At 41.4% G+C, this 23,843-nt stretch overlaps 1 protein-coding gene across 1 annotated transcript in view; it reads right to left on the bottom strand.

The window, feature by feature from the left end:
- Positions 1 to 22,311, bottom strand: part of C9 (complement C9) — a 48,392-nt gene extending 26,081 nt beyond the window's left edge. Inside the window, exons 1-5 of the mRNA XM_029941271.1 lie at positions 22,225 to 22,311; positions 8,257 to 8,365; positions 7,696 to 7,837; positions 6,765 to 6,912; positions 18 to 156 (exon numbers count right to left, since the gene is read on the bottom strand). Of these exons, the coding sequence (XP_029797131.1) occupies positions 18 to 156; positions 6,765 to 6,912; positions 7,696 to 7,837; positions 8,257 to 8,365; positions 22,225 to 22,301 (615 nt within the window). The 5' untranslated portion in view covers positions 22,302 to 22,311. The remainder of the gene's footprint in view (positions 1 to 17; positions 157 to 6,764; positions 6,913 to 7,695; positions 7,838 to 8,256; positions 8,366 to 22,224) is intronic.
- Positions 22,312 to 23,843: the final 1,532 nt, after the last annotated feature.

Raw genomic sequence — 23,843 nt, 5'->3', positions numbered from 1 at the left:
TTGCTTCTGAGACTTACTTCGTAGGCCAGGGAAGCCACGTTCCAGGGTCTGCGGTAGTAGACCAAGGTATTTCCATCCCGAACTCGGTCGCAGAGTCCATTGTAGAACTCATTGTCAAAAGGTGTGCTTAGGGGATCCATCCCTAAAATGTTGATGCTGAGAACGAACAGAGTAGCATTAGGAATGGAGATACTAGGAGCAAATGCAAGGCAGTCCTCTGCAGCTGGGGAAAGAGAGGGCTTTGGCTTATGTCCCCACCACCCAATATATGCGTGATATAATCAGGAACTGAAGCAACAGCCTGCTCCCTTCGGCTTTACGTCTCTGGCAGGAGGCACACCGTAGGAAGACCTTATAAACTTCCAGGCAACCTTGGCACTGTGGAGAACACACAATGAAAGATACGCAGTAAGGAGGGAGCAAGACCATCTGGCTCCTAGAGTCTTAATTCCAGTGTTGTAACTCTCTAACCTTCCTTAGTGAACTAAGCCAACTCGGTAATACCACCTATTTAAATTATTTGAAAACAGAGTGCCTCAGGGGGGCAGTATAACATATGCATGTAATTTTTAATCTGTGAATCAACATTGGGGCCCCTTCTCTCCCCATTCTCTTTAAACTTTAGCTTTTTCCTCCAGCTGCCGCATTGCTTGTCAAGTACCTCATTCCCTCCAGGCTTATATTATTTCTATTATACTTTCCAAAGCGAAACCCCCAAATTTCAGCATCCTCACAAGGCATTCTCAGAAATTCTACTTTTTCCTCTTAGCAAAATTTCTTATTTGGACAGCTTTAATTCAGATACCGAAATGTTATTTATCTTAAAAGAAGTTAAGTTTGGGTTGTAGGGCTCAGAGCACTGTATGAACAAGAAGTTTTCTCGGGGAAGTACACTTCTGTTTATCGGAGGGACTGTCATTGCTGTTCCAGACTGCATCGGACCAGGTGGTTCTAGACCAAGGGGGACAAGATAAAGGTCTGATCTGCACATCTAATTGAGTTTGACACAAAAGCAGAAATTCTTCCATTTCTCTAGACTGCATCCCAAACTCTTGGGATTCTCGCACACGGGCTCCCTGCCCCAACCCTGCTGGTGTGTGCTCTCTCAAAATAAGTAAATAAACTTTAAAAAAAAGGTAGTCCAAGGACAAATACACATGTGCCAAATGAGTAGCACAGGTAAGTGCAACACAGGTTTCCAATGGGAAGAAACCCCATTGCAGGGTCATAAAGAGAGTTTTAGAAGAAGTAGGATTTGACTTGGGTTTTGAAGGATGGGGACAATAGGGTAGGAGGGATGGTGGGCATAAAAGCATGGAGGTGGAAGTGTGTATGGCATAATTTTAGGTAGAATTATTCAGATTTTCTGCTCGTTTACTCTTAAAAAATAATGATGTTTTAAATTTTTTTAATGTTTTATTTATTATTGAGACAGAGAGAAATAGAACATGAGCAGGGGAGGGGGAGAGAGAGAGGGAGACACAGAATCTGAGGCAGGCTCCAGGCTCTGAGCTGTCAGCACAGAACCAGATGCAGGGCTCGAACTCACAAGTTGTGAGATCATGACCTGAGCTGAAATTGGACACTTAACAGACTGAGCCACCCAGGCGCCCCTAAAAGATGATGTTAAACTCAGCCTGACTGCACAATTTTAGTTTGACATCTAAAATTTTTCATCTTGGGGTGCCTGGGTGGCTCAGTCAGTTACGCATCTGACTTCAGTGTAGGTCATAATCTTATGGCTGGTGAGTTTGAGCCCCATGTCAGGCTCTGTGCTGACAGCTCAGAGTCTGAAGCCTGCTTCAAAATCCGTGTCTCCCTCTTTCTCTGCCCTTCCTCCGCTCACACTCTGTGTCTCTCTCTCAAAAATAAATAAAATGTTTAAAAAAACTTAAAAAGTTTTTTCATCTTAAGTTTAAGTAGTTGCAAAAGGTATAATTTCTCAGCAGTCTACAAATATTTACACCTTATAATACAGTTATTTTGCCTCTTTTAAAAATAAAACCAATTAAATGTAAATGCCATAGTGTTGGTGGGTATCAAATCACTGCAATGTTTACATATCTTTAGCAACTAGACAGCTTATAGTATTCTTTTCAATTCCTTTTTTTAAAAGACACTTTAGTTTTCTAGAACAGTTTTAGGTTCATTACAAAATGAGTGAAAATACAGAGATTTTTCATGTCCTTACCCCTTTTTATTCTTGAATCCATATTTCTATTTCAATTCCACGGAATTTTAACCTAATATAATGTTATTTTATCTTGGAAATTTCAATTGATTACTTTTTAAATACTTTTCTGTACTAAAAAGATATTAATAGAAAATTTTTAAATATTTAATATCTTTTAACCATAGGGTCTAAGTAATTAAAAGTTCCTCTGAATTGTGCTGTTATGACTATCAGTATACGTAAGTATTAAAAATTTTCAAGTAGTTAATAAACATAAGTAATTTGGGGGGATGGTATCTCAATGAGATGAATGGGGCTTCTTCTTAAATTAATTGATGAGTTCCTGCCCTTGTGGGTGAGTATTACTTGTTGCTAGAAAAAGATAAGATTCAGGATCAATTTTACTCTTACTTTCCATTTTTATAGATGTAATGCTGAGAAACTTTACTCATGTACATAAGTAGATAAGAATAGGAGGAATTTTGCCACTGCAATGTCACTTGATTCTTTGATCTTCTGAGTTTTATGCCCAAAAAAGGCCACAGACTAGTTTTTCATTAAAAATTATTTTCACAGCCCATGGTCTGACAATTGATTAGGAGACATTTAAGTGTCATGGGTATAAAGAATGGGAGACCAGTTGACTTACAAGGTGTTGGTGTCCAACTGAGAAGCAATATTTCAAGAAGTTCCTTGGTTCCTCCACATAGTAAAATTTAGGTGGGTGAGGGATGTACTCTCCTTTTGGAAGGTTAAAGCTAGGTGAGTTTCAAAGGGGGGGGGGTGAGAGGGGAGAATGGGCTCGATAACTTGAACGCCACGGAGTTGCTAAGCCTGTCAAGTTTATGAACAACATCTATCTATGGAATCAAAGATTTCCTGTTAGTTCAGTAGAGTAGTTAAGCCACTCACAGTTGAGGAAACTATTATGTTAAAACTTACCTGCCCCTTAGAAAGTCTTTTTGCACCCATGGTACGCATACCCCACTTTGTAGGTTTTGTTTTACAGAGCAGAAAATTGACTCATTGGCTGGATCCATCTAGAAAGTTACAATAAAGCTGATCTACAGTCTAAAGCACAACTAAGGAAGAAATGTTTCAAAACTTTTGACTCGGTTCCACTACCACAGAGACAGCCAGTCTAGTCTAGAATGAGCCAACTTTTTTTTTTCAGCCAAGAACATGAAAACTTCTCATAGATGGAATGTCATCGCCTGGGAAATAAAAAAAGCCTGTGTATTTTGGCAGCACCTAGAGATGCCTGTTTTCACGCCAGCATCTAGAACCAGAGGTAGTTCCAATTTATCAGGTAAACAGAAAACAAAGCTCCTTCCACAGAAGTGGAGCTATGCTTAGATCACATTAAAAAAAAAAAAGTAATTCATTGCATACTGTACATCATTTACAGATGGTTTGGATTTATATTTTTTTCAATGAATACAAGATGGATTGGGGATTTCCCTAAACACTTCTGGAGAATCTCAGATGTCTTCAAGGCAAGAGGCGGAAACATTGGTGATACAAGGGAATTCTCTTGGCATTAAGAATTTAGGTGGGAGTCCTTCCAATGAAAAACATATATGTTAATGACTCTGAGTAATGACTTGTGACTTTCATGTGTAAAAGAATCTGACTGTGTATGATTGCTGATAAGGCTCATTGAGATTTTCCAGATTGAATTGTGTAGAGGAATTTATAAACATGCTGCTACGACTAGGATGTTTACTCCTATTACCTTGATTCGGTATATCCCATAGGCCCTTAGAAGAATAATGGAGCTGTATCGTCAATAAAAATGTAACATTAATGGGATTGAAGAATATCTCAAATATAATAAAGCATGTCATTTTGAAAACTCTTTAAATATTAATTATTGATTGATGTATACTATTCTTCTATACTCTTATTTCAAAGATTTGGGTAATAAATAGCACCTAAGGAGTTTCATTTTCTAAGGTTAGTCTTACTTCGAAGATAAAGTGTTGATTTGTAGGCTTTGCAGTTACAGTGATGTGGGTGGTAATAACGGGGAGAGAAGACCAAGGGGAGGGTGAAACAAATCTAGTTTTTTAAAAGTCAGAGCAACCTGGGCTTCAGTTCCACTAGAAACTATAGAGTTCTGCTAGAATGTAAAGAGACTAAAGTCTTATTTGCTTCGCTCAGTTTTTATCTGTGAAATAAATATAATAATTCTCCTGACAGCCTCACAGATTTAGGGAGCTGAAAAGCTACAGAGAAAAAAATGTAGAAAAAGATACTGAAAAGTTTGAAATATTATGCAAATGAAAGCTGTTGGAGAGTAATAGGCTTTATGAAGAATACTTAGTTATAGGTTATTGTTCATGGTATTGGGGAATTTATTTCAAAAATGCTGGTGGACTTATTCTATGGGGACCTACCTCATTTTCCACCTCTGCAGCCAACCTTCTCCATAGCTGGCCTCACTCTCTTGCTCTGTCTCAAAGACTCAGCCCTCTGACGTTCCCTGCCGTCAGCCCTTACGGTGGTGAAAGCATGATGTGTTAAGGAGTCCCAGGCAGCTCTCTGAATGCCCCATCATACAACTTCCTAGAAAATGCTTTATATGAAATTTTTCTTTTCTCTGAACAAGGTAAACTAATAGATTATGAATGATTGTTTTTCAGCTAAGTGCACTACAGTTTCTGTATCCTTTTATAAGACAGGGTGTAAATTTGCATTGTGTGAAAATACGCAGCATATACAATGCCCACCCTCAAGCCTATCTGTTTACATTAGAGAGAAAACTAATGGATCTACAATAAAGCAAAATAAAGTGATAGTGAGCTTTCACCAGGGACTCACAGTATCTCATTGAAGAAAACAGTTAAGAAGAGCCAGAACTCATTGAAGCACACAGTCGTCTGGTTATCAGGTTGCAGACAACCCCCCACACCATTTACTGACAATTATTAAAAGAACCTCCTGAATCTGGAGACAAAAACTATTATACGTTGGATCCAAGACTCCTACCTTTAGACTAAGGGCCAAAGACACTTAGTATTAGTCGGCAATACTTGAATGCTGCTAGGACAAGATTTCATAAAGTGCATAAAGGATGTGTGCCTGACTCTCAGTCTCCTGGATGTTTTTCCTTCCTGTGATTCAACAAGTGCAAGTTACATCTGGCTTAGAGAGAAGACATTTCCATTTGTAGCCAAACCTGATGCAGGGGCCTTACCTTAAGAATTGCTTCCTGCCTTGGTATAGGGTCGCAGCCTGAGCACTAATGACCTTGTGGGTCCTGTGCACTACAGGACGCTTAGCATCATCCCGGGTCTCTGCCCACTGCATATCAACAGTGCTCCCTCACCCGCTGAGTCCTCCATCCCACACCCCACTGTTGTGACCAGCAAAATAGTTTCTAGACATTGCTAAACGTCCTCTGGGGGAAAAATCACCTCTGGCTGAGAACCAATACCTTTGTTCCTCCCTTATTAACCTTGTTTTTACCATCACCCACGTCTTCTTCTTTCCTCTTCCTATCCCCATTTCCAGGACTCGAGTCCTGAACCTGAATTTCTTTCCAGGTACCCAGTTTCATTCTTACCTGATTCCAATTGACAGTATTTTAGAAGCACTTATTTTCATTAATTATTTAATTAATTCACCTGTATATCTACCTAGCAGTATTTAACGAGTGCCTTTGATGAACCAGGCACTTGGGATCATGAGGTTGATAAGACACATTGCACTACAGGCAACGAAGCAGAGCCATGCGCCATCCCTGTCTATATCCCACTGGGTGTGGGAATAGCTGTGTCTCTGTTGAGTACAATTTGCCAACAAATCTACCCAAAGTACCTTTACTGAAAACAGCTCAGCACCACAGCTGGAAAGTGTGCTGTAGACATTCCTGGCATGTTCTCTGACTACATGGAACAGAATAGCACCCGGAGCTTATGTCATTTTCCTAATTTCTAGGGCACAGATCTCTGGGTAATGGTCCTTATTCTGTAGAACTCTTGAGTTCTAAACTTTCCAAGATTTCTCATCTGAGCTTAGATGGCCAGAGCCCCTACATATGAAAAATGAGTAGAACTTCACCTTGTAATGAGAACCAGAGTCTCAACACCATTAGCCTCAGGCATCAGAACCCCTTCTGCCCTATTCCTTTTGGGTCATCTCTACAAGGCTGGACCCTCCTGAGAACTTACAACCAGGGACAGATCTGGGACAAGTTCCAGTGGAAGGAAGCTTTGCTGGCTATTCATATATTTGAATTGAATTGCCAGACCATTTACTGGCAATTTCAATGTTGTGTTAACATATCACTTTAACATTGCTATGGTCTTCCAGAGGTTCATAAACTAGGTGTTTCATCTCCTGCTGGACTCAAATAATCACCTATCATCCTGATTCTATGGATCCTCTATTAAGTCTGGGCAGTTTGTCCAAATTATCTAGAGATACTGATTCAGCACTTTATCTTCTTTCAAGCTCAAGCATAATTCAAACAGAATGCAGACTCATGAGCTACTCTTTAAGCTCAGACCCTCCATCGCCCTAGCACAGCAGGGCAGATAGAGGTCATTTTCATCCTCAAATAGAAACATTTAAGCCAAGTACAGACCCAAAGCCTGCTGTCCGGGCCAGTTCAGATTCTTCCACTTCTCTCCCACGGCAGGGGGTACGGGGATCACTTTCACAATCATCCTCATCTGAAAAGTCTCCGCAGTCATTGTCACCATTACACAGAAGTCGCCTCTTGATGCATCTGCCTGCAATCAAAGTCAAGAAAGACGTGTGGCAAGATTTCATTCTTTCTCATTGCCAAGTAGTATTCGATTGTATATATAAACTGCATCTTCTTTATCCATTCATTAGTTGATGGACATTTGGGCTCTTTCCATAATTCAGCTATTGTCGATAGCACTAAATCTTGCCATTTGCAACAACGTGGATGGAACTGGAAGGTATTATGCTAAGTGAAATAAGTCGGCCAGAGAAAGATAAATATCATAAGTTTTCACTCATATGTGGAATTTGAGAAATTTAACAGAGGACGATGGGGGAAAGGAAGGGGAAAATGTAGTTTCAAACAGAGAGGGAGGCAAACCATAAGAAACTCTTAAATACAGAGAACAAACAGACAGTTGATGGGGAGGGAGGGGAAAATGGGTGATGGGCATTGAGGAGGGCACTTGCTGGGATGAGCACGGGGTGTTTTATGTAAGCGATGAATCATGGAAATCTATTCTCGAAGCTAAGAGCACACTGTATTCACTGTATGTTAGCTAACTTGACAATGAATTATATTTAAAAAAGAAAAAAGAAAGACACTATGTGTCTAATGTCAAATTTCCTCTCTTTCTGAAGTTATCATGTGTGCTTTAATGACAGAGGGGACAGAAAGTACATACATTTGAATTCTCTGTACAGCATTTACAGGTGGCCCTTTCACACTTGCAAACATAAGCATGTCAAAGGAGGCTTTTTTTTTTTGTGTGTGCTTGTGAGTGCACACAGAAGCCCACAGTGAGCAAGGAGAACTCAAGAATTACCTGTGCCACATTGAAAGTCATTGCCACAGTCCTCCAGGTCCAGGCAGGGCTCAGTGGGTTCACACTGCCGTCTGTCTCCCACAGCATCCACGCACTTTTGCCCGTTAAATTGTCCAAAGGCCTCAATGTTCCTTGAGCGAAACTGCACAAAACAGCTGGAAACATTAGAATGTCTAATGCCAGAAGGGATAATGATCTAAAACTGCATCCACAGCACTGTAGCCTTCTATGCCCAGATGAGTCTATTTTTTGATGGAAGCCCTAAAAGCAGTCGCTAATGCTAGTGAATTAATACCTGGCATTCTGGGGTTAGCGGTCTCGCTAATTGTGAATCTGGTTCCTCATGACACACAATTAGTATTGTCTGCTACATTCAGATTTCCAAGCAAGGGTGAGCGTCTTCCCTTTAGATACTTATCTTTCTTTCTCAGTTTGGAACTCAGTTGGCAGCGTGGGGGCACAGGTGGGGGGGTCCCTGCATCATAGTCCTTTTTCTGGAGATACCGGCAACCCAGTTTTCATTTGGGGACATCAGCGGAGGGAATGACAAGGAACACTTACCATTTGTTTGAGGCACGGGTCACATTCTGACCATTCGCTCCAGGAGCTCATTCTGCAGTCTATCGGAAGTGGTGTCTCATTCTCCTGTCGCATGGCCTTTATGACAGAACTAAGATAACAGAACGGGTCAACTTCATGGCATGACATGTGCTTGTATCGAAGTCTTCACGAGCCATTCTAATTTATTTACTACTTTTCTGCCTTGTAATTTCTTTTTTTTTTAATTTATTTTTGATGAAGAGAGAGACAGCGTGAACAGGGGAGGATCAGAGAGAGAGAGGGAGACACAAAATCCGAAGACAGGCCCCAGGCTCTGAGCTGTCAAGACAGAGCCTGATGCAGGGATTGAACCCACGAACTGTGAGATCATGATCTGAGCCGACTGACGCTTAACTGCCTGAGCCACCCAGGCGCCCCCTATCTTGTAATTTCAAAGGACATATCCTTTTACCATAGCTCTCATTTGACATTTGATCACATGCTGCTTTGTATTTTTAACTGTTTTTTTTTAATTCTTGTACAGCTTTGTAATTCAACTTTCAGTCTAACGACCCTTATAATAATAGTGATACGGGAAACTAGCAAGTCACCCTGTGACCTGTTTTACATTGATTAGTCATTTATTTCCAAATAAGTTATGAACTTAGTGAAGCACCCTCTTTCACTTTGCATCCCCCAGAGTTTGAAAAAGCCTCCAGTTTCCTGGTTTTCTTGCAAATTTAAGCCAGTGGGCTCAGCCACTCTGGAAGCAAGCACCTGGTAAACCGAGCCTTCCTCCCCTTGCACTGTGCATGTCCTAAATGGGAAGCCTGACCAATTCACTCTCCACTTTAGGACTTACCTCTTACCGCTCTCAACTTTAACACATATTTTTTTGGCACTTATAGCTGTTCCTTCCTACCCCTAGTCCCAAAGCTCAGCAGCGTTTTTCTGGCTTTGAACATTTCTTTCTTTTTCTGTTGCCTATTTGGATCTCTTTTGGTTGCAACACCTCCTTGGATCACTATATCATTCAATGAAAGAAAAACCAAACAAATGAAGCAAAACAAAACAAAAGCAGAAGTCACTGAGCCAGAATCCTATAGACATCCTGCCCTCACTTTCCTAAGTTGGTACTCTTTCTGGAGCACGGCCTCTTAATCAGAGGGATGGCTAGGTAAGGCCGATCCCTTCACAGTCTCCAGATTCTACTTCCCTGAGATTTTGACCAGTTGGATATGTCCATTAAAACTCTTCCTTGCTACCCACTCCTTTCCATTCCTTACATATTGTGTTCAAGTCTTTGCCACTGAACAGAAGCAAGCAAATGAATCAACAAATAAAACACTCTTTCTGATCTCTACATTTCCTTCCAGCCACCCCCATTTCCCTCCTGCCTTTCACAATGTCACTTCTTTATCAACATATTTATGTTTTTCTTTCATTAAAAAAAAAAAAAGCTTTCTCTCTTTCATTGCTACATGTCCCTTTAGCTACCTCTTAAATTCTTTCCTCCTTTTACCCAACTTTCTTGAAAGAGTAATTTGCACCCTATCTCCTGCTCCTTACCTCCCAATCACTGTTCAACCTTCCTGACCCAGGGACACTGGCCTTGCCAGAGTCAGTGATGACAGCCATGTGGCTCACTTGGTCCTTTCAGTGCCTGTCTTATTGACTTCCTTACATCTGTCAATGCAATTGGCCATTCTGGCTGTTTAATACAGTCCCTGCCCTTGGACTGAACAACACTAACTCCTTCCACTTCTTCTTTTTCTTCTGTCCAGTTCTCCTCTTTGACTATGTCTGCTCTTCCTCCTTAGATAGTCTCTGAAAGGCTTTTTTCTCTCAAGGTCCTTCTTGAATCTATCTTTTTAAACATTTCTACTCTTTCTCAGGGCTTTGGTTTCCATGTACATACTAATGACACCGAGAGATAAGTCTGCAGTCCAGACATCTCTCTTAAATTTTAATCTCTTGGATATAACTCTCAATTGGATGTCTGCACTTGGTTTTCATTATGGTGCATTGAACTTGATGTATTCTCCAAACAAATTCATTATTGTCCTCTCCTCTCCAAGCTACTACTTCCCCCTGTCCTGTCCTGGTAAATGGTACTTCGTTTTATGTAGTCATCCTGGTCAGAGACTTGGATATTGTCTGTCTTAGCCTGCAGCCCTCACACTGATCTTCTGTATCTAATCAACAACAAGAGCTTGTTGTTTAGTTTCATAAGTAACTCTCAAATCCATTTATCTTTCATCCTGTCAGATACTTCTCTGCTCTACACTAACATTACATCCCTTCCGGATGACAATATTTTTTCCCCTAATTCAGTTTCCATAAATCATACACAAATGTCTTTTAAAAATGCACATTTGATCATTTTATTCCCCTTCTGAAAACATTTCTTTAAGTTTCCTGTCACTTTCATGACAAAGCCCAAATTTTCTATTCGGTGTGGCAGGCTGAATAGTGATGCCCAAAGATGTCCACATAATCCCTAGAAACTGTGAACGCTTTACCTCACGGGGAGAAGGGACTTTGCAGATGTACTGAGAGAAGATTATTCTGTATGATCTGGATGAACTCATTCTAAACATGTAGGTTCCTAAAAGCAGAAGAGCAGATCAAGGAGAGGTGAAGACAGAAGAAGAGGTAGGAGAAATTCAAAGCATGAAAAGGGACTCCGCTGGCTCTTGCTGGCTGTAGGAGAGAAGGAGAGAAACCATGAACCAAGGAATGTAGGCATCTTCCAGAAGCTGGAAAAACCAAGAAAATGGGTTCTCCCTTAGACCCTCTGGAAAGGAATGCAACCATGCTGGCACTTTGATTTTGGTCCAGTGAGACTCACTTCAGACTTCTGACCTGTAGAACTGTAACATAACACATTTGTATTGCATTAAGCCACTGATTTCTGGTAATTTGTCACAACTGCAGTTGGGAACTAGGACACACGGTTTAGAGAGCTTGTATGGCTTATCTCCTTCTTCATTCTTCATCCTCACTGTCTCCATCAAAGCTTTAGCCACATTGAACTTGAAGTTCCCAAGATTATCTACTTTTTCTCATGTCTTCAGGCCTTTCAACCTGTAATATTTATTACATCATCTCATCTTGAGCGTAATGTGCTTTTTCCACCATGAACATTCCCTAAACTCCTTGTGTAATTTATTTCTCTCTGTACCTATTTGTATAGAATCTTGTTTTTCCTTATATCATAGGCATCTTTGTAATGATGCATTTCATTTAACTAGTCATTTATTCATCATCCTTTCATATACCCATTCATCACATATTTATTAATTGTCTCTATTTGCTAGATGTGAGGGATATAATGGTGTGCAAAAGAACAAAACAAAGTAAAACAAAAACCATGATCCCTGAACTGAGAGAGCTTTTATTCTAAATAACAGTATCAGTGAGCTAGGAAGTATCAGCTTGCATATCAGGTTCTTGGAACAGGAATGCAAACTGGTGCAGCCACTCTGGAAAACAGTGCGGAGATTACCCAGGAGGTTGAAGATAGTGCTACCTATGACCCAGCAATTGCACTATAGGAATTTACCCAAAGGATACTGATTCAAAGGGGGCACATGAACCCCGATGTTTACAGCAGCACTATCAGTAATAGCCAAATTATGGAAAGAGCCCAAATGTCCATCAACTGATGAGTGGATAAAGAAGATGTGGTATATATGTATATAATGTAATATTACTCAACCATCAAAAAGAATGAAATCTTGCCATTTGCAATGGGAATAGAGCTAGAGTGTATTATGCTAAGTGAAATAAGTCAGTCAGAGAAAGAGAAATACCCTATGATTTCATGCATATGTCAAATTTAAGAAACAAAACAAATGAACATAGAAGAAGGGAAGGCAAGATAAAATAAGATAAAAAAAAAGAGAGAGGCAAACCATAACAGCCTCTTAATTATAGAGAACAAACTGAGAGTTGCTAAGTGGGAGCTGGGTGGAGGGAGGGGCTAAATAGGTAATAGGCATTAAGAAGGGCACTTGTGGGGCACCTGGGTGGCTCAGTTGGTTAAGCATCCAGCTTCAGCTTAGGTCATGATCTCAAGTTTCATGGGTTTGATCCCCACAGTGGGCTCTGTGCTGACAGCTCAGAGGCTGGGGCCTGTTTCAGATTCTGTGTCTCCCTCTCTCTCTGCCCCTCCCCCTCTTATGCTCTGTCTCAGTCTCTCAAAAATGAATAAATGTCAAAAAAATAAAAAAAAAGAGGGCACTTGTGACGAGTACTGCATATTATATGTAAGTGATGAATCATGAAATCCTACTCTTGAAACCAATACACTATGTCAACTAACTTGAATTTAAATAAAATATTGGAAGAAAAAAAAGTACCCCAGGTGATTCTCATACTCACGCAATGTTGCAAAACCATGCTTGGCTACATCTGGAAGATATTCATGACAACTGAAGGGGTAGAATTCAAGGAAGTTGGGGGTACCCATTGTATCAATAAAACCCAAACCTGAAGTCATCATGAACCTGAAAATGTGACTGAGGTAGTTTATCATTAGTTCAGGAATTCCTCTAGGATCTATCTATTAATGTCTTCATGGATCTTTTCAATAACTTTGTTTCTCCAGTATTAGTCCTGTTGCCTTCAACTAGATTATCTCCTCCTGTCTATCTTTAGGATGATACTTGATCTTTCTCATCTGCCAATGGGATCAGCTTCAGTGAAAAACTAGTTCAGAGAGTACAGTACAGACTGAAGGATCAGGTATGGAAAGTAAAATCCACTGCAAATACTCCAGAATGAGTTAGATTTCTTTGTTGGGCAAGCCTCGAACCCAGCCAATGATGGGGGCTGATAAGAAAGGCTGTCCATCTGTTTCACACATAGGTCCCAAGACCCTGATCCAAAGATACTGGCATTGCCTATGGACTTCTCTCTAACATCCTTTGAATAAAAAAATAGCACCATATCATACTAATTCCCTTCCTTTTTAGCTTCTAACTTGAGAACTCTTTTTCTTTTTTGTAGATTTGACTCACACTTTGGACTTTGTACAGAGCTCTGCCTTTGATCTTTTATTGCCCTTCTAGACCATGATTTGGATTTATCCCATGAACGACTCATCCTTTGAATGACCCCTTAGGAAAGTCCCCTGATGACATCCTTGCCTTGCGAGAAGACTTACAGCTCTCTAGATATCAGGCACAGTGTATTTATTGGTTTACTGGTTCTGACATAACCGGATACTACAGACTGTGTGGTTTAATCAATAGAAATGTACTTTCTTACACTTCTCAAGTCTAGAAGTCTGGGATGAAGGTATCTGCAGGGGTGATTCCTTCTGAGGCCTCTCCTTGGCTTATAGATGCCGATCTTGCCTCTATGTCTTCACATGGTCTTTCCTCTCTACGGGTCTGTGTTCAAATTTGTTCTTCTTATAAGGACTCTTTTTATAAGTCACATTGGATCAGAGCCCACCCTAATGAACATATTTTAACTTGATTACCTCTTTAAAGACCTTATCTCCCCAACCAGTCATTTTCTGAGGTATTAGAGGTTAGGACTTAGACATACGAATTGGGGGTGGGCACAATTCAGCCGACAACATTCAATAAATGCTTTTTATCTATTAAGCAGCTTCTTCTATTTGCCCACTAGTTTTACTAGACAATTTTCAAATCGTGTTTTCTCATTAATCTTTCATTCTACCACCGAGGAGTAAATTTGGTAGGTGTTCTTAGTTGTCTTTTGTAGATGGGAAACAACCCAGAATTGCACTATTATCCAAAGTTGGGCAGTTAGTGGAAGAACTGGATTGAGAATTTACCTCTCTCCACTCCTAGTTCACTGCAATTTTGCCTTGCCTCCCATGCTACCTCCTTACCTCACCAATCAAAGCCTGTTTAAAATGACTTAAAAGGTCGTAGCTTAGTCAATAATTTTCGGATGTAATATTCTCATGATTTTTAGACATTGTGAGATACAGAAAGTTAACAAAAATTTCCTTCCTTCCTCCCTCTCTCCCTCCCTCCCTCCCTTTCTTCCTTCCTCCCTTCCTCTCTTCCTTGTTCCCTCCTTGCTCCTCCCTCCCCCCTTCCCTCCCTCTTTCCTTCCTTCCTTATTCCTTTCCTTCCTTCCTTCCTTCCTTCCTTCCTTCCTTCCTTCCTTCCTTCCTTCCTTCCTTCTTAGCATAGCAGTTTCAGGTAAAGCATATTAATTGGACATCTTGTTTCTTTCCTGAATCTATTTTAAGTCTGAATCTAAATGATACGAAATTAGGCAACAATAGGCTAAAATGTGTGGGAACTTCTGGCTATTTTCCCTTCATGCCCCAGGTACCTGGATTCTTGGAGGCAAAATAAGGCAGAACTCTGGGGAGTTATTAGGAGGAAATGGTAGATTATTCAAAAGAAATGTGTTATTGAAATGAATGCAGTGCACAAATATTAAGATAGGAGATGAGTGATCTTGGATAGCTACTTCTGAGCCCAACTCTCCCTCCCAAGCTCCTCTGACTCACTAGGCAGATAATCTTTTGTAGTTCAAGGGCTGTGTATGTACAATGCTTGCCGCCTGCCTTTCACCCTGCTGAGTTATTAGGCTGAGTGGAGAAGTATTTGTAAAGCACTTTCTGGATTCTTGGATGAAATGTGTTTATCAAGTAAAACCTATCTCCAAGTGTTTCAATCTCAGCTTGAAAGTCACTTCCAGATCAAAGTGATGGATTTCAGCCTGACAGGAGGTCTCATTCTGGGCCAGAAATGCATTAAATAAAGAGCCCTTGATGTATGCCTGGTCCCACCTCCCGGCCATAAAATGTTTCCAGCTTGAGTAAAAGGAAACCTCGGGAGCCGCTCACACTCCAGGACGCTTCGTAGCAGGTCCAGGCGGAAAAACACCTACTGTAGGAAGGAATCTTTTTGTCAATAAATAAGACAATGTGGATCCTTTGAGTGGAGAAATATAAGCTAATGAGGACTGCATTCTTAACCCACAGATCTGCCAGTTTTCTTAGTTCATGCAATTCATCAAGATGAAAGGATAATATAACAGCAGTGCCCAGTGCTAATTTTTTCAGGACTTTTCCTGATTTCCCAAATCTTATTTAAGAGCTTGTTTTGTGCACTCCCAATGGGCCCGTATTGAGGGGCTCCCTTTATGGAGGACCTGCTCAGTGTCAGGAAGTGTTCTAAGTGGCTGGGGCTACAAGACAATGTTCTTACCATCACGAAGCCTACATACATTCCAGTGGATGAGATACAATAACTGAGCATCCAGCAAGTATAACATGCAGTATCAGTTAAGACATAGGAGCTGTAAAGGAAAATAAAGTGGGATAGAGAGTGCCATAAGGCTGGGGTAGGGGAGAGATGTTTCTTATATGGGGTAGTCAAAAAGTCCTCTCAGAGGAAGTGTAGTGATTTAAAAATGTGTTCACGATTTTTTTGCTTGTTCTTCCCATTAAAGATGGGGGTCTGTGTGCTCTCCTTTTGAAGCTGGTAGTGATTTCCTAATGCCTTGATGAGTAGAATGCAGTGGAAATGTGCCTGCATGACTTAAAAAATTAGTTTTTGTTAACATTTATTTATTATTGAGAAACAGAGAGAGACAGAGCATGAGAAGGGCGGAGAGAGGGGGAGACACAGTATCTGAAGCAGGCTCCAGGCTCTGAGCTGTCAGCACAGAGCCTAATGCGGGGCTTGAACCCACAAGTGGTGAGATCATGACCTGAGCCAAAGTCGGGCGCTCAACCGACTGAGCCACCGATATTATCCTGTCACCACTCCTTGCCTGCATGACTTTTAAGATTAGGTTAGAAAAAGCCATGCAGATTCTGCTGGCTTATTTAAAAACATTTGCTCTGGGAGCCTTTTCCCACCATGTATAAAACTGACTAGCCTGGGTCTACCACATGCAGAGCCCGGAGAAAGAGAGACAGATTCTCAAGGAGAATCAATTGGTCCAACCCCTAGCTTTTTGGATCTTCCCAGTCCAAATGACAGACACAGGAGTGAAGAGGTCATCATAATAATCCCAGGCCCAGCCACCATCTGACTATACCCACGTGGGAGGCCCATGAAAATCACTTTACTGAGCCCAATCAACCCTTGGACTCATGAACAAATAAAATGATTGGTGTCATTTTAACAACCATCTTGGGACGGTTGGTTACACAGCAAAAAATGACCAGAACAGAAGGTGATATTTGATTAGCTACTTGGATGAATTCAGAGAGAAGTTGTGTGAATGTCTGGAAAAAGAGTGTTCTAAGTTAGGGGCAAATAAATACAAAGGCCCTGAGGCGGCATGTCGAAGGCACAAAGGTAGGGTGACAGCGCAAGCAAAAGGGAGGGTACTGGAGGTGCCTGGAGAAACAGGTAGGGTGCAGCTCCTGCCCTGTAAGCTGTGGTGAGGAGTTCAGATTGGATTCTGAGCTTGACGGAAATTCTTAGGGGAGTTTGAGAACAGGAGTAACATGCAGAGTTATGTTTTCAAAAGATTTAAAAATGTCTCTGGAGAGCTGACTAGTAGAGTGTGGGCAAGGGTGGCTACAGGCTAGAAACAGTACTGTTTTGGGCTAGAATAGTCACAGTGGAGATAACAAGCAGCAGGCAGATTTGGGGTATATTTTCAAGATAATATCAACAGATGTGCTGTTAAATTGCATGTAGGAAAGATATGAATAGGGGAGTCAAGTGTAAATTCCAGGTATTGCCTGAGTAACTTAGTGAGTAGTGGTGCAGGTTGGGTGAAGATGGGTAGACAAATCAATGGGTATGTTTGGGACAGGTTAAGTTTGGGTTATTAGATATTCAAGAGATGCCGACTTAAGTAATTAGACATTGTGCTCAACGAAGCAGTGTGCACTGTGCATATAAATGTGAGTATTGTTGGAACCTAAGCACTATTTCTCACAATGAGGCTGGATGTGAGTGTGTAGGTCTGGAGTAAGCCTGAGGATTGAGCCAACATTTAAAGGAAATGTTACAACATGTCCTACATTGATGGGAATGATTTGGTACAAAGGGAGATATTGATGATTCAGGAGAGAGGGAGAGGTAGAGGAGCAAAGTCCTTGCAGAGGCTAGGACAGATGAAGCCAGTGCACAAGTGGAATGGTGACACGCATAGAAGTCTATCTCCCTTAGCATCATGGGCTCCACTCAGAGAACTTGACTGAGCTTCAGTTGCTATTTGTTTCTGTTTCTTACTAGACTGTCAGCCCAATGAGGCCAAAGACCCTCATGACATTGTTAGTATTACACCGTAGCTCCTGGTCCAATGTCCGGCCCATGTCATAAACACAAAAATATTTGCTGTATTACATGGATAAATAAACAAATGACTGTCCTTGTCTGATAGTAGTTGATAAATAAATAAAATTAAATATCTGTTAGCTTGTATTGAATATGAATATTAAAAAAATTAAAAACAAAGAAGGAGGAAACACTGACATTTTGGATATCTTCAATGTAATAGTTAAGCCTAGTTTTCCCATTAATAGATGTTTGGCTATTTGTCCAGATTATTAATTCAAATAAATTGAATAATAATTGTTAACATTTGTGAGTGCTTAGTTTATGACAGAATTCTTCTAAGTCTTTATTCTTATTATATCACTTAATTTTTACATCAGCCCTATAAGATATGTTACTAGTATTATCACACTTTAAAGATAATGAATTGAGCCACAGAGATGGTGAGTAATTTTCCTCAGATTACACAGCAGAGGGTACTTGGTAGCTGGGTTAGGATTCAAACCCAGGCAGTTTCTCTCCAAGGGTCACCTACTTAGCCCCTCTCAGGATTTCTAACTCCCAGTCTAGTGCTCTTTCTTAATTACTTGAAAATGAAGCATAAGATAAATGTGAAAATTATAACCACACTAAAACCACACAATGTATATAGTCAACAGATGAATGACAAATTGGGGAAGATGTTTTTAATTCTTACCAGAGACAAAGGACTAGTTTATAACTAGTTTATAAAATGGTCATAGAAATTCGTAGAGAAAGACAAGAGGCTGAATGGAAAAATGAGCAAAGGATATGGACAGTCACAAAGAAAAACATACATATGGCCTTTAAACATATGAAAGGATGTGCAATCTTATTGTGGGAATCGTTTTGTAATGTAGAAAAACATCAAATCATCATGATGTACACCTGAATCTAATAGGATATTGTGTATCAAATACACTTCAATTAAAAAAATAATAACAAGAGAGAGAGAGAACTATTTGAAGATACCATTTTTTCTCCTATGAGACTAGCAAATATCAAAAAAACTGGCAAGGCTGTGGGGAAAATAACACTCTCATACTCTGCTGGGGAAAGTGCAAAGTAATACAAACCTCCCAAGGCCATAGGGCAATTTTAGCAAAGTCACAAAGGTGATTTCCCTTTTACTCCTTACATAACTTCTGGGAATCAACCCTCAGGTACAACTGTCCACTTTCAAGATGACACAGGAATAAAAATATTCATTGCAACACAGTTAATAGTACAAGAGATTGGAAACAACCTAAGTGTTAATCAATAAAGGATAGATTATCTGAAGTGTGTAGCCACACAATGGAAAAGTAATCAGTTGTGAGGAGAATTAGGAACTGTCTTCTAAATTGATACAGAAAGGTTTCTAGGGTATATTGTAAAGGGAAAAGGAAAAAGCAAAGTGTAAGAGAGTATGTAAAGGAAAAGGGAGGAATAAGATTCTATATGACCCCAGGTTTTAATCTACACTAAGAAACTCTGGAAGGTTACTAATAAAGATGGTTGCCTATGGGAATAAGGTAGACAGGGAGACAGGCAGTATTCAAGGTATTTTATGTGTAATAACACAAATCTCTCTCAAGAAATCTCAATGTATATCTTAGAATATTTGTTGATCTTTGGACCATGTAAACGTGTTGTTATTTACAAATTAAAAAGAAAAAAATAATGGGAGCTGCACTCACGGAGCCCTCAAATCTGCCCCAGCACTGTGTCGGGGATATTGCATCTATTACCTGAGGAATGTGACACAGCAAGTCACATTTGTATTCCTATTTTGCAGGGGAGGAACAGATTTAGAGCGATTAAGGACTTTTTCAGGGTCACATAGCTAAGAAACTATGGATTCTGGCATCAAACTCGAGACCTCTGGCTCCAAGACCAGTGTTATGAGCCATTACTCTACCGGCATTGGTTTTAACATTTCTATTCTACCTTGAGAAGCATAAGAGATGATGCCCTGCTCATGACCTATTCTCATGGGCATTCTTACGTTTGCAAACAAACGATTATTGATATACCCAACAGTTCACCAGTAGCAATAACTCACTGTCGCTGTGGCTTCAGATCAAGTATCAGCAGCCACATGATATCCCCTGAAGGCTAGCTGGAACTCTATCCCTCCCCTTCCTAACCAGGAAGCATATCAAAGTAATAGCCAGTTATTAGTTTAAAGAATATTTCCCATTCACTGAGTTTTTACCACGAGTCAGGCACAGATGTAGTACGTACAATATATGGAGTATAATTTAACTTTCACAAAACTCTTATTAGGTAAGTGCTATTATTGTCACTATTATGGGGTATATTGTGTCCCACTCCCCCAAACGAGTTGATGTTCTAACCCTTGTACATCAGAATGTGACCTTATGACTACGGCCGTACAACCCTGAACGTGCCCAATTTCGTCAGAATGTGACCTTACTTGGAAAGAGGGTTTTTACAGAACAAAATCAAGTTAAAATGAAGTTAGGGTGGGTCCTAAGCCAATATGATTGGTGGCCTTCTGAAAAGAGAAAATTTAGAACCTGACAGAGGTGCGCAGAGGAAGGGTGAGGTGAAGCTATCCCTGTGGTGACAGAGGCAGAGACTAGAAGGACGTTGCTGCGAGCCCAGGGGATGCCAGGGATCCCTGGTCACCACCAGAAATGGGGAAGAACACTACTAAGAATCTGAGGGAACACAGCTTTTCCAACACCTTGATTTCAGACTTCCAGCCTCCAGGATTGGGAAACGGTAGATTTCCGGTGTTCGAAGCCGCCGGGTTTTCGGTACTAGGAAACGAGTACAACCACCGTTCTACAGATGATTGAACCAGGGAGCAGAAAGGTTGAGTAATCTGCCCAAGCTTACATGGTTTGTTAGTAATGGCGCCTTGACCTGAGTTTGGGAAGCTTGCTCCAGAGTGCTCCATTCTGATCAAATCTGTGTAAAAAAAAATCATTTGCTGGGCACCTGGGTGGCTCAGTGGGTTAAGTGTCCGACTTCCGCTCAGGTCATGATCTCACAGTTGGTGTGTTCAAGCCCCGAGTCAGGGTCTGTGCTGACAGCTCAGAGTCTGGAGCCTGCTTGGGATTCTATGTCTCCTTCTCTTTCTGCTCCTCCCCAACTTGTGCTCTGTCTGTCTGTCCCTCTCTCAAAAATAAAATAAACATTAAAAAAAGTAAATCCTTTGCAAACTCCAGTTCCCTGGTGGAACCATGTGTCTCACTTCACGACTGATCCAAAATCTCTGTTTTGACCTCAACCCTCCGTCAAAGGACAGAGCACAGAGTGTTCGAGCCCAGGTAACCCTAACAAACTCTTGAGGGCTTGGCGGTGAGAGTGCTTGAAGCCAAATCCAGCTCAGTGGTGCACCTGCTGGGATCTGGGGGGCCTGCCGGCGGAGGTGGGGTGGCTTTCTGGTCCTCCCTGAAACAGCTGAATGAGGCCAGGACCCAAGGGCACAAACTTCAAAGTGGATGTAGCCTTCCTCACAGCCTTTCATTTTTGATCAGCGGGAGTCTCAATCCAGGAATGTGGGTTATTTAAATTATTTTTGTTTAACTTAAGAAAGGGTCAGGGTGGAAGGCTAAAGCCACATTTAGTCACTGCCTTCCCAATTCCCAGTAAGTGAAAATACCTTCTGAATGGAATAATGCTTTTTTAGCTAACTCGGGGAGAGGAAGTGACAGTGCGAGGCCTAGTTCAGCACTTCGCCCAGCCCATGCTGGTCTGTGCAGCACCTCTGTGTCCCCTTCTGCTGGAAGATGTAGCCCTGTGAGCAAACCACAGGCTGAGCTGGGCCCAGGAGGCATGGTGGCCCCCACTGGAGATGAGAGGGGGGCAAAGATGTGCTTGAGATGGACGTCAGATCCCAGAACAGAATTTGGTTAAACCAAGAATCAAATGACCAAAGTGGAAATGGATGCAGGTTGCAGTTAATGTCTGGGCACAGGAGACAGTGTTTGGGCCCACAGTGCCCCTGGCTAAACTGTCAAAGCCTAAAATATTTCAATACTGTTCCCAGATCGGATCATTGTGTGTCGGGTGGCCCAGGTCTATTTGTTCTCCAGCAATCTGGGGTACCACGTAGTTGTTGGGTAAGCACATCTGGCTTGGCTTGCGATGAGCTACAAGTTCCCAAATAGGATCAGAACAAAAGGAGAGAAAGTAAGTCTTTGCTGGAAACATGGCTGATGGGTCAACACTAGGGTGATACTTCTTGAAAGGAGGAAATTAACCCCAGGACTAAAGTCAAAATGTGTGCCTCTGGACACAACTTGGGATGTCAAGGAGGAAAGGTCAAATGTTTAACCCTTGCCTGGCATGGAAGCAAACAGGTGATTCATCCAAAAGTTAAAAGTGCTAGACACTGAAGCAGAATGAAGGCAAGATTAATTTTCTTTATTTTAAACTTTTCAGATGTTAGATACTGATAAGCTCAGATTTATCAAACATACTCTGGTGAAAACCGGCTTTGTTTCATAATTTTAAGCATTTAAAGACTGTCTTGGTCTTAATATTGGAATGACTTGTTTGAAAGAAATTTCTGGAAACTGCAGCAGGTTTCCTTACAAAACTCTCAAAGACACACCCCTGCTTGCACTTTTTCTCACCCTTTTTCTAAGTTCAAACTTTGGGGCTATCTACCTTAATGTGGGTTGAAATTTTACCTGCTTTCCTGCTAAGAAGTAGGCCTTGAACTATCAAAGCAGTGAAATTCCAGAGACAAACAGAAAAAGAAACTCACCCAAGAGTGGGCACAGCACCCAGAACACCTATTTGTAAGATGCATATTGCAAAGGCAAGCCTCTGGCCGGCAGACATCTGCTCCCACTAGACAGCTCCGCGTGGAATGAACAGACAGGTCCTGGAAGGCATTTATTTGCAAAGGGCCAGAGAACTGCGGGACAATTATTGCTTGTTTTCAGTCAGGATTTTTGTCACACAGGGCTTCCTGGAAGCCAAAGTCCAATCAAAAGAGAGTCATTTCGTAATCTGTGGTCTACGGTTCTCTCATATTGAGAAGCATATTCGGCCAACGAGCCGGTGAGTGCTAAGTTGGCTAATGTGAGCAGGGGTGGTGAAAACAAGAACAAAAACAAAAACCGAACAAAACTCCAGTGTTTCTCCTCTTGGGAGCCTCTGAGAGGAAGGGATGAGAGTATGTAGTTTGGGGAAAAAACATCTCTGGGTGATTCTTATAGAGACATCAACTCAGAATTAGTGAAAGAACTACCCTGACTCCAATCTGAGAACAAGCTGCAGGGGCTATTTCCACACGGGTGCAGCAGAGTGTAAATTCTGTGGCAAAGTGGGCTCTCTGTATAGGCTTGGGGGATCGTCACAAAGAATCTGGGGAACTCTCTCAGGTTTTACACTATCCTTCAGGAGGACACGTTCTCCTTATCCCAGAAATACACCTGACAGCAAGAGAGATTCCGAGGTGAAACCATTTGCTCCAATCCATCATAAAGGACGCCCTCCGCTTTGTTTTTTCACTTTCTCCGGGACTTGTGAAAAGGGTAAGGTGTTTTTGAAATGCCAGAGAATGTGGATACCACAGCCGCTCTGAAAACACGAGTTGTACAATAGTACAGAATGGCCCAGGACCCGTGAGAAGCCGTTGATGCCTGCCCACCCCCGACCTGATTCTAATTTCATTGATCTGGGATGGGACCCTGCATTGGTATTTTTTTTGAAAGCTTGCTGGGTCATTCAAATGTGTGGCCAGGCTTGAGATTTCAAATGACCAGCTCGAGAAACAATATTTCATTACGTTTTTGGAAAAATATTTGCTGACCCAGGACGTAAGGGGCTTTCATCAATATTTATTAATTACAAATAGGCAGTTTTCAAACATTAGCCCATACACAGACTGATAAAGCAGAGGGGAGGTGGGGTGTTAACAGACTGCTAGTTTTCCCAACACTGCCTTCCCTTTCTTCTAATGGTCCTACTTAGAGCGAAAGTTATCTACCCTCCACGGGCTTTCTTGCCTCCTTCTCCTTGTTATGCGGAGGAGTTTAGGTATCTAATGGTGCTCATTTCATTGTTCCCGAGCTTGCCCTTCACCTGCAGGACTGTGCCGAATTGCCAAGGACTGGGGTGATTGGAATGTGTGCAGCAACTCCGTCACTACGACAATGATTAAATCTATGCCCAAGGACGCTTCCTGTGAGTCTTAGCTAATGACAAGTGGGCTACATCCAGATACAGTAGGAATTTGTCAAATATGATGGAGCAATGCTGAGGGCTCCTCTGTGGCCTCTCTGGACGCTGCCAGGATACCTACCAGAAGGACTTGGGAGCCGGCAAGATAAGATGATGTTTTTATGCTAATTAGACCTAATGCTAATGGGTTAGACT

Source organism: Suricata suricatta, chromosome 6 (assembly GCF_006229205.1).
Source record: "Suricata suricatta isolate VVHF042 chromosome 6, meerkat_22Aug2017_6uvM2_HiC, whole genome shotgun sequence".
NCBI lineage: Eukaryota > Metazoa > Chordata > Mammalia > Carnivora > Herpestidae > Suricata > Suricata suricatta.
The sequence above is the reverse complement of the archived record's forward strand: the minus strand, read 5'-3'. Positions and strand labels throughout refer to the sequence as shown.